Source organism: Aulonocara stuartgranti, assembly GCF_965226115.1.
Source record: "Aulonocara stuartgranti genome assembly, chromosome: 14".
In the NCBI taxonomy this organism is placed as follows: domain Eukaryota; kingdom Metazoa; phylum Chordata; class Actinopteri; order Cichliformes; family Cichlidae; genus Aulonocara; species Aulonocara stuartgranti.
This window is the reverse complement of record NC_138950.1, coordinates 19,323,645-19,341,487: the sequence shown is the minus strand read 5'-3', so window position 1 is coordinate 19,341,487 and position 17,843 is coordinate 19,323,645. Positions and strand designations below refer to the sequence as shown.

General features: G+C 41.3%; 1 protein-coding gene across 2 annotated transcripts in view; it reads right to left on the bottom strand.

Moving 5' to 3' along the window:
* grik4 (glutamate receptor, ionotropic, kainate 4) overlaps nt 1–17,843 on the bottom strand; it is a 384,934-nt gene that overhangs the window by 183,351 nt on the left and 183,740 nt on the right. For both annotated transcript variants that reach the window (XM_082502815.1, XM_082502816.1), the window contains one exon: nt 4,082–4,215. In XM_082502815.1, the coding sequence (XP_082358941.1) occupies nt 4,082–4,163 (82 nt within the window). In that variant the 5' untranslated portion in view covers nt 4,164–4,215. The remainder of the gene's footprint in view (nt 1–4,081; nt 4,216–17,843) is intronic.

The following is a 17,843-nucleotide window of genomic DNA, read 5'->3' as shown; positions in this document are numbered from 1 at the left end:
CTTTAAAATGGTATAGCCAATGATATTATCATAGAAGATGTGTAGAAGTGTGTCAAGCCATTCCTTTGGATTTCAGATAAGCGCTATGCACTGTAATGCTTAATTTATGGTACCTTGGTTGTGTCTGTTCGTGGAGGTATTTTCCTGAGGAGAACCTTTTGGGGCAAGTGGTCAGCTGCCACTAAAGTTCTCCATCAAAATATTCCAAAATCACAACTGCACAGTGCTCGCCATGCATTGGTGAAAGGCTGAGATTTGCCCAAAAAAAAGAAAAGAAAAAGAAAGCACAGACAGTGACTACAGTGGACACTCTTTTTTTCACTTGGTTTCACTTCAGCTCTTTAGATGTAAGAACTTCTGTCTCAGCTGGCTGATGGACCAACAACAGCAGAAGAAAGAGTAGCTTGTAGACAAATTGTACCACATATTTTTGGCTCTGCCCCCAATCTAACAACAGACACTCTCTGCAGGTAGAAAGGCAGTGCAAAGCTGCCCATGGACTGCCAACAGACTGCCCACATGACACCACTGCTGAACCATAATTTCCCCATTAGTCCTACCTGGGTAGTAGATAATAGAGACAGCATTAAAAGACCTTTCTCATTTCAAGACACAAAGAGACTTCAGCTTATTTCAGTAAGTTCCTTTTCATTTGATCAGTTTTGTCATTTTGATTTCATTCATCTTAACTTATGCTCAAAAAGAGCACTGTCCATGAGCTAAGCCTTATGTTGATGTATGCAGTCATTATTCATGGGTTATATTGAGGCATTGATTAAATTTCTTTATAAACCCAGCTAGATGTTTAGGGACTTTGTTGAAATTGAAGTTGCACTGGTCCTGAATAGCTCAGCTCTTCTTTTTTTTCTACATTTTAAATCTCAGTATTACAAAAAGAAGACACCAACTCATAACAGCAATGTGTGTTTAGAAGATGACTGTCTGGAAATAAGCATAAGTACCAAGTTATTAGCTGAACAGAATTACACAGGAGACACTTTTTCACTTAACTAATGGCTGAATACCACCCACAGCAACAAGCTGCACCATATGGTAGTGAACCAGCATTTTTAGGCAGTGTTTGCAGTTTGTCTTCTTGTTTTCTCATTTTGTTCTTTTATAATTGTATTTTGGCGATTGATTTCACCTCTTTTATTTCTTTTATTTGGTTAAGGCTTCACTTGTCATTACTTTCATTTTTTTTAAAAGGAACAATGAAGGAAAATCAATTTGTACTTTCCCAGGCTGATATCGCAACTCCACTGCAACTTAAACATTGTTTATCCCATAATTCGTTCCCCACCACAAGGCAGCAATAAAAATGCCAGAAGACATGTTTCCTTATCAAAATTGAAGTAAATAGACTTACTTTGCATCACATGGTTTAATTAATATACAAACAAAAGTAGATCCTAATCCCTGGATTTGCTAAGAACATGGCAGACACAAAGAGAAGTTCCTCAGTTCACCTACACTGAGCTTGCTACTGGCTGCTAGCTGGTCCTGGTGGTAATGTGTGAGGGACAGGAGGTTGTTTTTGGCACTCACACATTCAGAGAAGGCCAGACAGTGACATTATGCCAGCCAGGCAGGACTCTAGGGACGGCCATGTTAAATACCATCTCCTGCAGCTCAAATGGCAGAGTTGTAGTGGTGTTTTGGGTTATGTGTTTGTTTGTGTGTCTCTGTGGGTTGTGAAACGTGTATATGTGGCTGTGTGTTTGTACTTTTGCATATCTATGCCTTGTACTGGAATAAACTAGCAATGAATGGAGTTCTGTGCAAAGATGACATTAGAAGAAATGTACAAAAACAGGCTAAGCACCTAATTATCCATCAACGATGCAACATTGAGATAAATATAAACCACCACTGCTGTGGAGCTGGTACAATCAGGTGGAGGGTGGTAGGGAAAACTGGGAGAAAGAAAAGGCATGCGGCTGCAAGCTACTTCTCAGATGATATTCACAAACAAGGAATGATTTGTTCTTGGTTGTGTTGATAGAGTAAACTCTGAAACTCTGCTGTTTTCAAAATACAGAAAATGGTTTGGGGCATTATGTGACAATCCAGCAAAAAATTCTGCAAACAGCAGATGTGCTGTGACAGAGCTACTGTATGAGACAGAACAGACAGGGTAGAAAAACAGTGAGTGATACATAAATGCCTTGTTCAAAAATAAGAGATGGTGATAGCGCTCAAAAATGACAGTTTGAACTGATTCCATTTCGTCAAGGTTCAAAATACTGGAAAGATAAAAAGACTTTTACACACAAGAGAAGTAAAGGGAAAAGACAAAAGATCAAGAAAGGATGTGCATTTATCAGCCATGAGCTTTTTTCTTTTTTTTTTCTTCTGAACAATTAGAATTGCATTTGTACATCATCTAAAGAGGCACTCTTATTTTTAATGCACCCTTTGGATTTATTTGCTTTTTTTAATAGTCTTAATATAACCACATGGCCATTTGTACACAGCTTCTGTGCTATTAACTTGCACCCTTCTAACCTGCACACAGATCTCACTTTCAAGTGTTCTTGTTAAAAGAACAGTTGAAAGCTGACCACTGAGAAATCACAGCAGGGAACAGTTTGGGAGGCGCAGAATCAATGTCATTCTGAATCTCTTTCTCAGTTTCACTATTAATACTATTAATTTCTATATGTAGTGCACACACACACACAACCCCGTTCAGCTATCTTAGTGAGGACCTTCATTGACATAATGCTTTCCCTAGCTCCTTACCCTAACTCTAACTGTTAAAAATGAATGCCTAACCCTAACCCTTACCCTAAACCTAACCATAACCTAATTGTAACCTTGACACTAAAACCACATTTTGATCCTCAGAAAAGGCCTTTAAATGCCTTCAAATTTGTGAGGACCGGGTTGTGTGTCCTCACAAGTGACTGTTGGTTCTCACAAAGATAGCTAGACAGGAACACACACACACACACACACACACACGAACAAGCGTTTCCAACCTTAGACAAGGGTTCTATACATAAATGAAGAGACAGTCAATCACACTTTTGGTAGACGGGGAGCAAGTGACAGGGAGTCAGAGAGCTGCTGACTGTAGGAGAATAATAACAAGATGGACCAACCTCCATCGGTTACCAGCATACTCTAGCAGTTTATGTGACTTTTGAAGCAGACTCTCCAGTGAAAAATCTAGTCTTGGTCCACCGATCAGCCACTATTTCCAGAACCACAGTACTGCAGTGGTTTTGCTAGATTTTAGCAATTGCTTTAAAATGTTTGTTCAACAGTCCCAACAGTCACAGTCAAAATAGTTGCAGAGTTGCAAGTGCCGCTTACAACAGTGAAAAAAGGGCAAGATTAGGATAAGAGTCAGATTTTTGCTATGCTCAGATTACTTTTATAGTTAAATATTTAAAAGAGCTGCAATAAACAGAGAGGTAATCAATGTATCTGATAGGTCAGCTGACACGCGTCTAATTATGCACCTTAAATTTCGTTTAATATGCAGGTGGAAGGGTGGGTATGTGCAGAGTTAGAATAATAGGTTTGTTTTGGGTCTAAGCTTGCTTTAGTGGCTAATTGCTTAAAGCTATACTGTATCACTGTACACAGCATACACAGTAAACAACAGCAAACAGTAAACAGTATATAGTATTAAGTTTGTACCAGCCAGATACTCTTAAACTATAATGTTGTCATGAAAGTCTATGGTGCATTAACTGTTGTGTGGCTGACTGTAAAACAACTATAGATTATAGACTGTAGTTCTGTAGTATCTTACAGACAATTAGGACTGTGTCACATTCACACATTAATTTTGTAGCCTGTTGATACCTCAGGCCATGTGTTACAGACATGTGAGGAAACATGGCTACTTTTCAACATTTGTGATTGAATTCCTCCAGCCAGTTTTATCGAGACTGTGGAGACTGCAAAGATTAGGATATCCAGCTATCTGAGCTGACAGCTCTGAAGCAACAAAATGTCAATTCCCACTCAACAATTAAAAACTTAAATGCACTCATTCACTGATATTTCAAGTAGAATGAAAAGCATGCACTGTATAGAGTGGAAGCCATTATGTTTTGCAATTTACCTATTCGAAAGGAGAGCGGGCCACCAAAGGTGCTTCTCACCCACATGGCTAAGAAGAGCAGAAGCGCCCAGGCTGTGAGCATCTTCTATGACTCCTCATGGGTCCTGCCCCGGGGGTGCCCCTGTCACAGCCACCTGAAGAATATACAAAGAAGAGAACACCATTTATACATCAGCAGGCATCAAGTTGGACACGCACACAAGCCACATCTGTGCAGAATAGTGATAAGCCTTCGGATATACAGTGCCTCATCTCTGTTTTGCTCATGCCATCTCTCATTGCATGCTAGGAATCTATTAGTGTCAGTGCGAGACTGCAGCTAAGTGAATTTTAAGCCTATGGGAGTTTTAATGACTTTGCTGTTTTTTCTGTATTACTTGGCAACAGTCTTTTTAAATTTTTTTTAGGTCTTTGTTGTTTTGTTATATATTTAAACATAAAATCCATTTTTTATCTCCCTGGTATTGAAGCAAAAAGTCACATAAGGTGACTTGAAGCATCCTGAACCAAATTTCTGGGTCTGTATTAAACCCTCTGAGCTGTTTCCATCAGGAGTTATAAAGGACCGAAAATCAAAGGGGATATATTTGACTTCCATTTCCCAGGTGGACAGCAATATGACTCCAAATGAATCATAATGTTGTTCCCTGTTTCCCGCCTGTGTAAATAACTAACTGTTTGCTAAAAAGGTTTGCCATACCAGCGAGTCTGCCCACAAGAGGCACAAAATGGAATTATCGTAGGTAATAGCTAAGAAATAGTTTCATTTTTAATAATTTTAGTATTAAATTTCTACTAATTTTATTCTATTTTATTTGTTTTTCCCATGTGCAGTTAATGTCCCTTAGATGCAACCATTTCCTATATTTTCTTTATATTTTCCCTCACCTAACTGCATGCAGCTCTATCAGACTAAACACTAGAAAATCAACAGATGCCATAATTAATTCTCAACATGATTCACAAATGTAAACCATTAATGCGTTTGACGGTATTTTTAACCCTATTTTACCTCATCACACCTTCTTAAAGTGATTCTCAGATGTTCACTCTTCATCAAGGTCTGACGTTATTCAAGCTGACATTTACGAAGCTTAAAGGAGTGGGTGGTTCTGGTACGCAGCGATAGAGGATGGCGTCTTCTCTTTGACAGTGTTTTATGTTCCAGATCAGAAAGAGACTTTCTGTTTTTTTTAAAGGGGGATCTAGGGTGGGGGGATGGGGGTCAGGGACAAAGTCACTGCAACCACAGTGACTGTTTTCTGTTATAAAGTACACTACAGCTGCGTAAAATACTTTATTTTCAACAAAAAACAAGCAAAGTTTCTTTCGGCTCATCCTACCAAACAGAGTAAGCCAGTTAGGTGCGTGGAGGGCAAAGCATCCAAATGTCAGACAGCATGAAGATGGCAGACAGCAAGGCTATTGCAGCTGGACTGGAAAGAGTAAGGTCCTCTATATTTATGCAGGCACAAAGCCAGTAGAGGTGCAAATGTAGCCACAATATCATTTTCAAAGGGAGGAAGCTGACAGTCCTGCGTTTGCACCTGTGTGATTATTCTGGATGCAGGAAGACACTCTTTGGACTACAGGACGTGCTTATCTAGAGTGTTTCAGCTGGGTAACTGGACCAGAGATGGACAACATTTAAAGAGGGAGATTTGAAGATTGAGTCAGTGTCATGCAAATCTTAGTATCGGTTCATTTCAAAGTTGTTTCATTTAATCTACACACTTTCTCGCAGATTTTAGTGTTTGCTGCTATGTGTAGCATGTTTTTGGTTAATATGCCATTTCTTAGCCAAGGCCAGAAAAGTAGCATGTGAGTATAAAACCAGATAAATAAATGAGTCACAATGCAAGTCTTACCATGGCATGAAACTTTCTTAATGTGTTTGTTTTTTTAATTTGTTTTACAGTACTGTAATTGGGTTAAAGTTGACTGGAATTAGCATTCCAACACGTTCTATTGATGAGCCATCAAGTCTGACAGGCAGGTTAATAAATATTACTTTCACATATGTGTTATGTGATATTTTCACGTGTTACAACCTGACATGGCTTCCAGTGACAGCATGGACAGCATTGCTCAGCAACAATAAAAATATCGCAGGTTTACATACGCCCTCAACACATTCCTTTTCTCATTCTCGTGACGCATTCAGGGTGCAGATGTAACTGAAGTTGCAGTTGTGGTACTTTGGCATTTCTTTAAATGGCAGGTTATTTTAAATTCAGCTTTTAAAATAACGCAACAAGTATCACCAAACACACAACTTGTTTCTGCACAGTTTGTCACACAGTTTGTCTGCTAGTTAAATGTACATTTGCTGTATTTCCCGAGAGAGAAAAAAAAAGTTAATGAATGCCATCTCAGAGATAAAGATGTAAGAGAGAGAGAACAGAGAGGAACGATCAGAGATTATCGACAAAGACAAGGACTCCAGCATGTAATGTCCTAATTCACTTTCAACTTTTTAAATTAGATCTTTAATCTGTGCATGATGTGCTGCTGAATTAGGTTTTTTGTGAAATGTCATGCAAAAGAAACTTAAGTTTACTAATTATGCAGTGGATTTAAAAGTTCCATGAAAATACTGTACTAGGCAGTTTGGTACACTTTAGTGCAGGTTAAGCTGGTCAATATGCAGTACTGTGGTAAAGGTCGCAGTGATGTTCACGGTTTATGTTAGGTTACAACCAGGGTAATAACATCAGTTTACCAAAAAATATACAGATCAGATTCACTCACTGAATTTCACCTCTTACTCTTGCTTTATACAGTCTAGGGTTGGAAACCTGCCCCATAGCTTATGAAACATCTGCTCAAACTCTGAGCATCTCACAGCAGCAGCATCACAGGTCAGCTGATCACAGCCTGAACACAAACTCACAAAATAAGTTTTTGTGTGAATTAATTGAAGTAATTCTTCTCCCCACGGTGCGCTGCTACACCTTAGCATTCCCCACCTGCCAAATCAGGTTTTAATAAGCCCTCACTGTACTGTACATGTTGTTTCTGAACTCACTAACTAGAAGGAAAAGAAAGGTAAAGGAAAGTGAAGCAAAGTCCTTTTAGGAACAGAGCAGACACACAGATGATTATTTTGCAGATGTTTCTGGAAATGTATGGATTAGTGAACAATATAAGCAAAAGGAAAAAAGAATAATTCCCCATTAACTGCACTGGTCATTACATGAGGTTTATATGGATCTGCATGTAGTGTTCATATTACCAATATAAACCTTAAGCAGCTCACCGCCTAAGATGGCAATAAGACCGTCCCTCTCTGTTCTCGCACTACCTTACTGTTATTGCTCAGGAGCCCAGAGGAACAGCTGGATAGGACTGTCAACACATCAAGATCATTTCACAGACTTTTTCTAGGAAAACTATGCAAATAACAGCTGTCGAAGGTCTTCCCTTGAGGTGTTCAGCAGAGAAGAAAAACAGAAAAACAGCACTGAATGACGCCCATTCCAAAATTAATTGAGTACTGAATATTCCTTGCAGCTTATATCATTATGCACACAGGGGGATTACGGCGCTTTATTGTTCAATTAGACTGACTTTACAGCAGCATGTTTTCAACAATGTAAAATACGTTCATCCAGCTAACACCTGATAACCCAGTGTAGAACGGGGAAGACTGAACAGGAAGTGAAAGATTTTTTTTAACTACCAAGATTCCCGACACAAACAACAGCACTGTGCTAGTTAACAATATAAAGCTTAACTGCTTCTTCCAACAGGGTGCCATTTATTTGACTGCATATGAGAATATCAGAAGTGAGACATTAAATTAAAAACACAATGCTGAGTCCCTTGATACTAAATATGGCCAATCAATGTCAATGATAGCTTAGATATGTTGCAGAAGCCTTCGCAGGCTAAATCACCGCTGAGTAGAGACAAAAGCTTTGGCAGGCTTTAGAGTGAAAGTCAATGCAATCAGTAACACTAATGGCTTTTCAGTGAGATAAGCTCATTCATTTTAGCATTCAACACAAATTCCAATACGTTCGATACAGGGGTAAAATGAAAACTGAGCTGAATGATTGCCCTCATTTTTAACACACCCAAACCTATGATATCAATTTCAGTTCAGCTTCTCTTTTCAGAAACACAAACACAGACTGATATATCTTTACTACCGCAGGGCTTCTGTACTGAAGCCAAAGTGGCTAAAGTGCATGCTGGCTCTTTAGGTTGTGCTTGGGATAAAATGACTTTGAAAAAATATAATTCTATTAAGAAAAATATACAGTAAAAAGAACAGGAGCTGAAGCGGTTCAGGAGACACAGGTATATAATGCTCCTTGATACACTCACTGCTCCAAGCATTCTTCTGTTTACTCACCACCAAAAATGGGCAGTAACACGTTACTGTAATCCGATTCCTTTTTTCAAGTAATGAGTAATTAGATTACTCAGCATGCTTACGAGAACGTAACAGTAATCATTACTGTTACGTTCTCGTAAGCACGCTGCGTTACTAAACCGTGAATTTGTTTATGATAGTGTGTCATGACAATGACGTAGAAGCATGCGACGTCTGTGCCGTGGTAGCAACAGGCTTGTGTAGATCAATAATAGAGGGCGGGAAAAAGTATGACCGTGCAGCGTTTTAAGCTTGGAAGTACAGACATTACTTTGAGTTTGAATCTGTAGAAATCTTCTGGTGTACACTCTCCATTGGAAGAAAACTTGTTTCTACAGTGAAAATTTAACTTCAAATTAGGCAAACCTCCACCTCCACTCCTGCTAAACAGGTGAAAATAGATTTAAGAGCGACGGGACTTAGTGCTGTTGAATCTTTGATTTTATTTCTTTTTTGCTGTTATTTAATCGCATCTATTTGAAATAGGGAGTGTAAACACAAAAAATTATTTTATATGCTGGAATATGCAGAAAATAGGTTTAAAGGTTAAACAAATGTCTTCAAGTCAGACACTGTTGCACATAATTTAATTTTTGCTTGATGCATAAAGTTAAAGACTAAAACTAATAAAACAAATTTTAAAAAGAGACTTTTTCATGTGTTTCAATTTTATATGATGGATTATGCAGAAAAAATAGAATTGGGCTGAAAGGTCTATTGCTTTATTATGTGTTCAGGTTGTGTATCATATTTTTTTAAAAGTAACTAAGTAATTTATTACTTTTGAAAATAAGTAATCAGTAAAGTAACAGGATTACTTTCTTGGAGAAATAATTAGTAACTAATTACTATTTTCAAGTAACTTGACCAACACTGCTCACCACCTTCAAGTCAAATTTTCTTTTTCATTCTTTTCTTTTACTTATTCATTTATTTTTTTGCTTTTTTTTTTATCTTACCTTAGGTTTCTTAGGTTAAGGTATTCTTATACATTGAAACCATAATATTATCTCTAGATGCAGAAAAAGCATTTGACAGAGTTAATTGGAAATTTTTATTCGCAACTTTACACAAATTTGGTTTTGGAAACTCTTTCATAAACTGGATAAGAATATTATACAATTCCCCAACGGCTCGTATCAGAACAAATGACCAGACATCCTCCAGCTTCTGTCTCCTGAGGGGCACCAGACAGGGATGCCCACTCTCCCCTTCACTTTTTGCAATTTTTATCGAACCTCTAGCAGCAGCATTTAGACAGGCTACAACAATTAAGGGCATAAAATGTAAGAACATAGAACATAAAATCAGTCTCTATGCGGATGATGTGTTGCTTTTTCTGCAAAACACACAAACCAACCTCTCTGAGGTAATTACTTTAATAAACTGGTTTTCAAGAGTTTCAGATTATTCAATTAACTGGCCAAAATCTACAGTTCTCCCCATTAACTGCTCCTTCCATAATTCTTCCTCTGCCCCACTGCAATCTGGAAATATTAAATATTTAGGTATTAATGTCTCTCCTAAGCTTTCAGACTTAACTAAACTAAACCACATCCCACTTCTAAAGAAAGTAGAAGGCGATCTGACTAGATGGAAATCTTTACCCATATCACTCATGGGAAGGGTCGCCACTATAAAAATGATGATCTTGCCAAAAATAAATTACTTATTTTTGATGATCCCTAACAAACCATCACAAGATTGGTTCAGATCTCTGGGTTCATATATTTCCAAATTCCTTTGGAAAGATAAACCCCCGCGTATTAGCTTAAAAACGCTACAAAGAACCAAGGATAGAGGAGGATTAGATCTGCCTAATTTTCACCAATACTTCTTAGCCAACAGGCTTCAGTTCATCTCAGAATGGTTAAAACATACCTTCTTAGTTGAGCCCTGGCTAGATGTTGAACAGGCACTATGCAAGGATCTAGAGATTTCAGACCTACCATTTATTAGCTCAAACATCAAAAGACATGAATGCTTTAAAAGTATCAACATCAGCTTTTCTCTAACAGCATGGTGGGAGTTTCTAAAAATAACGGAGTCTTCATTAATCCCATGCAAACCTACACCTATCTGGAATAACCCTGACATATTACAAAACAATAATATGATTAATTTCCCAGAATGGAGTTGTAAAGGAATTAAATACTTAGAACATATATTAGAGGGAACAGAATTTATTCCATTTGACAGACTAGTTGAACAATATGGGATCAACAAGACAAGGTTTTTAGAATATCAACAAATTAAATCCATAGTAAAAAAGAAATTTAACCTCAGTCAAGTTGAATTACAAACACCACTAAGTGCGGCACATTTTCTTACCCTTAAATCCCCCAAATTATTATCTAAAATATACAGAACACTTTCTAAATTAGATGAATCAATATCCCTTCCTACTGCAAAGTGGGAAGCAGATTTATCAGTCAACCTAGACCAAAACTTCTGGTCTCAGATTTGCTTAAAAACTTTTAAATTAATTAAAAATCCCAGTCTGCAATTAATACAATACAAAATACTTCATAGAGTGCACTATACAGGTCATCGGATGTTCAAGATGGGCTTTACATCTTCCAACAACTGCTCACACTGTCAAGGCAATACACCAGACAATTACATCCACGCTCTTTGGTTCTGTCCACCAGTGCAAAAGTTTTGGCACGAGATATGTGAAGACTTATCAAAGTGTCTGAAATGTAACATTCCAACTTCCCCCTTAGTGTGTCTACTGGGCAGCTTAGATAATGTCACTTCAGAAAAGAATATAGCCCATATGATCTTCACTGCCCTATGCATAGCCAAGAAAACAGTCCTCATGAACTGGAAAAATAAAAATAATCTTAATTCTAACCAATATAGAAATTATCTATTAGATTACATTAGTCTTGACACAGCCTCTGCCACCACATTAGATCAATTGCTCTGGGCCCCTTTTATCAGCTCCATCACCTAGTGGGGGTGGGGGGTCATAGTTTGGTCCCGCCTTCACTGTTGTGATTGGTGAGGGGGTAGGGACAGGCTTAGGGCGTCGGGGGGTTCCCCGGAGGCATCTTCCTTGGGGGGCTCAACCCGGGGTAGCGGTCACGTCCGGTTGGGGGCTCTGTTGGCTCTCAGGTGACTGTTTCCTCGCAGCTGTGTGCAGCGGGGCTAGGGGAGGGTCTGTGCTGACGGGCGTGGGTTACTGACCTGGCAACCTGGCTGCCCCTGGGTGGGTCCGGGATGGGCGTGAGGTTCTGGGGGCGCTCCGTCTCTGGGCTGGGGCCCGGGCCGGGCCTCGGGGGCTTGGGTACTGGTTGGTGTGTTGCCGGGGTTGTGGGCGGGTGGGTGCATGGGGGCCCGGCCCTGGAGCAGGGTGCCGCCGGTGCGTCGAGCCGCCTGGGGGGCTCTTCAACTGGTGGGGGGGATGGTCACATCTTGCAGGAGCTTTCTTCTCTTCAGGAACTCTCTGCAGGAGGGGGAGATACAGGAGAGGTGGAGGAAGATCTCAGCCTGGGCGTTTACCGTCTTATGTAGTCTGGAAGATGTGTGGATGGTGGGGTGGGTGCAGTTTTCTCTGTGGTGGGGTTGGGTGGACTGTCCCGGGCTCTGTGGGGCCGGGCGGCGCTGCTGCACTGGGCCCGGTCTGGATGGGCCTGGGCCCCCTTTCCCTGGCGGGTCGCGGAGTATGGGGGTGCCTACTGGGGTCAGCGGGGGAGCTGGCCCCAGGGAGGGGTTACCTGCCCCTCCCTTCCTTCCCTCCCCATCTCCAGCTACCTCCCTCTTCCCGCTCCTCCACAACCACCCACACATGCAGGGCCTTGGAGTGGGGGTATGTCACCAGGGTGCAGAGGAGGCTACCCCCCCCGTCCCCTTCTGGCTGCCTCTGCCTCAATTTTATCCCACAACTTAGACATTCACATTATTCACACTCTCATTACACATACATATAGGATCTTGGGGGTGGGCACAATCACGGAGTCCAAATTACCATCAGGGTGTATACCTCACCCCTGACGTCGTTGCCCACCTCTCAATTTTAAATACACTTAGTCATTGAGGGCTAGCAGGAGGGACTATGCGCTTACCTGCTGCTCCTTGGCAGGTAGCTCCATGCCCTCCTGGGTTTTAATTGCACCTTGGAACACATATGCATCAACACTACAATGAGCGGGTGGAGGGAGGTTTGGAGTCTTCTCCCACCCCCATTCTCTGCGGCCTGCTGGAGCAGGAGGGCTAGTAGGAGGAGTTGGCCGTCCGACTGCGGTCTGGGGTGTGGGGCCTCCCTGCTGCTGCGGAGTCGGGGTGGTCTGCCTCTCCCCACCGCAGGGAAAAGGGTAACACCACCTGGGTCTGGGTGCAATTCCCCCCTCCAGGGGCAAGGGTACCTAGACCCGGTTTGTAGAGTACGCTTGGGGAGTGTGATTGTGTGTACAGCGTCTCTTTATGTCTGTCTCCACGTTGGTTGAGTGTGGAGTGAGTGCATATGAGAGCATGAGGGTGGGAATGGATGTTTGTGTCTGTGTGTGCCTGTATGTCTGTGTCTATATGTCAGGTTGGGTATCAGACGCCACCTCTCTGGGGACACCTCAGGCCCTCCAAGGTTTGGAGGCCTATCTCCACCCACCACCACTTCCCCTGCCGGTGGCGGACTCCCTCAGGCGTCGGTGTGTTGGTGGTTCTTTGTGTCTGGGGGTGGGCGTCCGGGTACACACCGGCTCACTCCTTGGCGGCCGCTTGTCGGGGCCTGGGGCCTGGGGCTCGCTCGGGCCCCTTTGGAGGTGGGGTGCCCCCGGCCTCTCGGCCTGGGGCTCGGTCACTCAGGCACAGCTGGGGGCCGGCGGAGCTCACGGGCACGTCACTGCAACTCCCCCTGACTTCTGCTCCGCGGCTGCTGGGCGAGCCCTCATCTGGGACTCTCCTCAGCTCTTACTGGAACAGTGGCGCGGCTGCCCCTCTGTTGGTCTTCCATGGTCTCTTGTGTTCTGGGGGCCTCTGGATGTCTGGAGTTTTGATCTCCTCCATACCCGCTTCACACCCTGGAGGACGGGGCTGTGGCCCCCCCACACTCCCTAGCAGATCATTACATGGAGAAACCTTTGGAATGCAAGCATGCTGATCCACACAGGTATGCACACATGGGTATTCACAGACGCGGACTAAAGCTTTCTTGGCTGCTACCTCAAAGCACACTGTGCGCTGTCTATCTTGCGTGCTGCACAATATCGTTTATTATTTAGTAAATATTGATATCTATGACTAGCTAGTTTATTGTGATGGTGCTTTGTTTTCTCTATTATTATGTTGCTCTTTGTTGTTTGCTGTCTCCTCTGTTTGTTTTTTGTTTGTTTTTTTTGTTTTTTTTGTTTGTTTTTTTTTCTCCATACAGGTGACCCAGGAGTTCTTTTTTTTTTTTCTCTCTCTCTCTTCCCCCCCCTTCTCACCGTCTCTTCTCCCCTTTGGTTTTCTTTCTTTCTCTCCCCCTCTTTCTCTCATTCATTCCCCCTGTCCTATTTATTAAAAAAAAAAAAAAAAAAGACAAAGGATGAACTGAAGCTCTGCCATCACGTAATGTCGCATACTGCTGTTTCTGATGTCATTTAGAAAAAAAAAAAAAAAAAAAAAAAATGTAAAATACGTTCATCCAGCTAACACCTGATAACCCAGTGTAGAACGGGGAAGACTGAACAGGAAGTGAAAGATTTTTTTTAACTACCAAGATTCCCGACACAAACAACAGCACTGTGCTAGTTAACAATATAAAGCTTAACTGCTTCTTCCAACAGGGTGCCATTTATTTGACTGCATATGAGAATATCAGAAGTGAGACATTAAATTAAAAACACAATGCTGAGTCCCTTGATACTAAATATGGCCAATCAATGTCAATGATAGCTTAGATATGTTGCAGAAGCCTTCGCAGGCTAAATCACCGCTGAGTAGAGACAAAAGCTTTGGCAGGCTTTAGAGTGAAAGTCAATGCAATCAGTAACACTAATGGCTTTTCAGTGAGATAAGCTCATTCATTTTAGCATTCAACACAAATTCCAATACGTTCGATACAGGGGTAAAATGAAAACTGAGCTGAATGATTGCCCTCATTTTTAACACACCCAAACCTATGATATCAATTTCAGTTCAGCTTCTCTTTTCAGAAACACAAACACAGACTGATATATCTTTACTACCGCAGGGCTTCTGTACTGAAGCCAAAGTGGCTAAAGTGCATGCTGGCTCTTTAGGTTGTGCTTGGGATAAAATGACTTTGAAAAAATATAATTCTATTAAGAAAAATATACAGTAAAAAGAACAGGAGCTGAAGCGGTTCAGGAGACACAGGTATATAATGCTCCTTGATACACTCACTGCTCCAAGCATTCTTCTGTTTACTCACCACCAAAAATGGGCAGTAACACGTTACTGTAATCCGATTCCTTTTTTCAAGTAATGAGTAATTAGATTACTCAGCATGCTTACGAGAACGTAACAGTAATCATTACTGTTACGTTCTCGTAAGCACGCTGCGTTACTAAACCGTGAATTTGTTTATGATAGTGTGTCATGACAATGACGTAGAAGCATGCGACGTCTGTGCCGTGGTAGCAACAGGCTTGTGTAGATCAATAATAGAGGGCGGGAAAAAGTATGACCGTGCAGCGTTTTAAGGCTGAAAGGTCTATTGCTTTATTATGTGTTCAGGTTGTGTATCATATTTTTTTAAAAGTAACTAAGTAATTTATTACTTTTGAAAATAAGTAATCAGTAAAGTAACAGGATTACTTTCTTGGAGAAATAATTAGTAACTAATTACTATTTTCAAGTAACTTGACCAACACTGCTCACCACCTTCAAGTCAAATTTTCTTTTTCATTCTTTTCTTTTACTTATTCATTTATTTTTTTGCTTTTTTTTTATCTTACCTTAGGTTTCTTAGGTTAAGGTATTCTGTTAAGACATAAATCTACAACACTGTAGGCTGTTCACATAAGAAAATTTAAAAAATAGACCAAGCAAAAGACTTGAAGCCCAAACACAGGAGAATTAACCTAATGAAGTCACTGAGCACAATAAGTGGTTTGGACAGCAGTACCTTTCACACCAATATATAATCAACTGAAACTTTGTTACCGTAGGTACACCTGTTCAACTGCTTGTTACATAAATATCTAATCAGCCAATCAGATGGTAGAAATTCAATGTAGGCATATACAGTGGGGCAAAAAAGTATTTAGTCAGCCACCGATTGTGCAAGTTCCCCCACCTAAAATGATGACAGAGGTCAGTAATTTGCACCAGAGGTACACTTCAACTGTGAGAGACAGAATGTGGGGAAAAAATCCATGAATCCACATGGTAGGATTTGTAAAGAATTTATTTGTAAATCAGGGTGGAAAATAAGTATTTGGTCAATAACAAAAATACAACTCAATACTTTGTAACATAACCTTTGTTGGCAATAACAGAGGTCAAACGTTTACTATAGGTCTTTACCAGGTTTGCACACACAGTAGCTGGTATTTTGGCCCATTCCTCCATGCAGATCTTCTCGAGAGCAGTGATGTTTTGGGGCTGTCGCCGAGCAACACGGACTTTCAACTCCCGCCACAGATTTTCTATGGGGTTGAGGTCTGGAGACTGGCTAGGCCACTCCAGGACTTTCAAATGCTTCTTTACGGAGCCACTCCTTTGTTGCCCGGGCGGTGTGTTTTGGATAATTGTCATGTTGGAAGACCCAGCCTCGTTTCATCTTCAAAGTTCTCACTGATGGAAGGAGGTTTTGGCTCAAAATCTCACGATACATGGCCCCATTCATTCTGTCCTTAACACGGATCAGTCGTCCTGTCCCCTTGGCAGAAAAACAGCCCCATAGCATGATGTTTCCACCCCCATGCTTCACAGTAGGTATGGTGTTCTTGGGATGCAACTCAGTATTCTTCTTCCTCCAAACACGACGAGTTGACTTTATACCAAAAAGTTCTACTTTGGTTTCATCTGACCACATGACATTCTCCCAATCCTCTGCTGTATCATCCATGTGCTCTCTGGCAAACTTCAGACGGGCCTGGACATGCACTGGCTTCAGCAGCGGAACACGTCTGGCACTGCGGGATTTGATTCCCTGCCGTTGTAGTGTGTTACTGATGGTGACCTTTGTTACTTTGGTCCCAGCTCTCTGCAGGTCATTCACCAGGTCCCCCCGTGTGGTTCTGGGATCTTTGCTCACCGTTCTCATGATCATTTTGACCCCACGGGATGAGATCTTGCATGGAGCCCCAGATCGAGGGAGATTATCAGTGGTCTTGTATGTCTTCCATTTTCTGATGATTGCTCCCACAGTTGATTTTTTCACACCAAGCTGCTTGCCTATTGTAGATTCACTCTTCCCAGTCTGGTGCAGGTCTACAATACTTTTCCTGGTGTCCTTCGAAAGCTCTTTGGTCTTGGCCATGGCGGAGTTTGGAGTCTGACTGTTTGAGGCTGTGGACAGGTGTCTTTTCTACAGATGATGAGTTCAAACAGGTGCCATTCATACAGGTAACGAGTGGGGGACAGAAAAGCTTCTTACAGAAGACGTTACAGGTCTGTGAGAGCCAGAGATTTTCCTTGTTTGAGGTGACCAAATACTTATTTTCCACCCTGATTTACGAATAAATTCTTTACAAATCCTACCATGTGAATTCATGGATTTTTTTTTCACATTCTGTCTCTCACAGTTGAAGTGTACCTCTGGTACAAATTACTGACCTCTGTCATCATTTTAAGTGGGGGAACTTGCACAATCGGTGGCTGACTAAATACTTTTTTGCCCCACTGTAGAAATACTCAAGATGACATCCTGAAGTTCAAACTGTACATCAGAATGAGGAAGAAAAGCAATTTAAGTGGCTGAACGTGGCACAGTTGTTGGTGCCAGCTGCTCTGAGAGTTTTAGAAACTGCTCATATACTGGGATTTTCTCCCATCTCTCATCTCTATAGAAAATGTGTCAGTGAAAATACTTTGTTGATGCCAGAGGTCAGCAGACAATGGTCAAACTACTTGAGCTGACAGAAAAGTAACAGTAACTCAAATATCCACTCGTTATAACCGGAGATATTACTTTAGTTTCAGTTAAGAATACTTTAAATGGTGCAGCTGACCTGAGTATTGTTGCCGACCATGTGCATCCCTTCATGACCAGTGCACCCAGTACTCTAATGGATGCTTTCAGCAGGATAACACACCATGTCACAAACCTCAATTCACCTCAAACTGGTTTCTTGAACATTACGAGTTCACTGTGCTAAAAACAGTCATCAGATTTCAATGCAATACAAGGTGTACCCAATAAAGTGAGTGAGTGTAGCTCTTCTTATGCTTCCTGCACCTTAATCTTAAAATGCTCATTATAAGATTCAG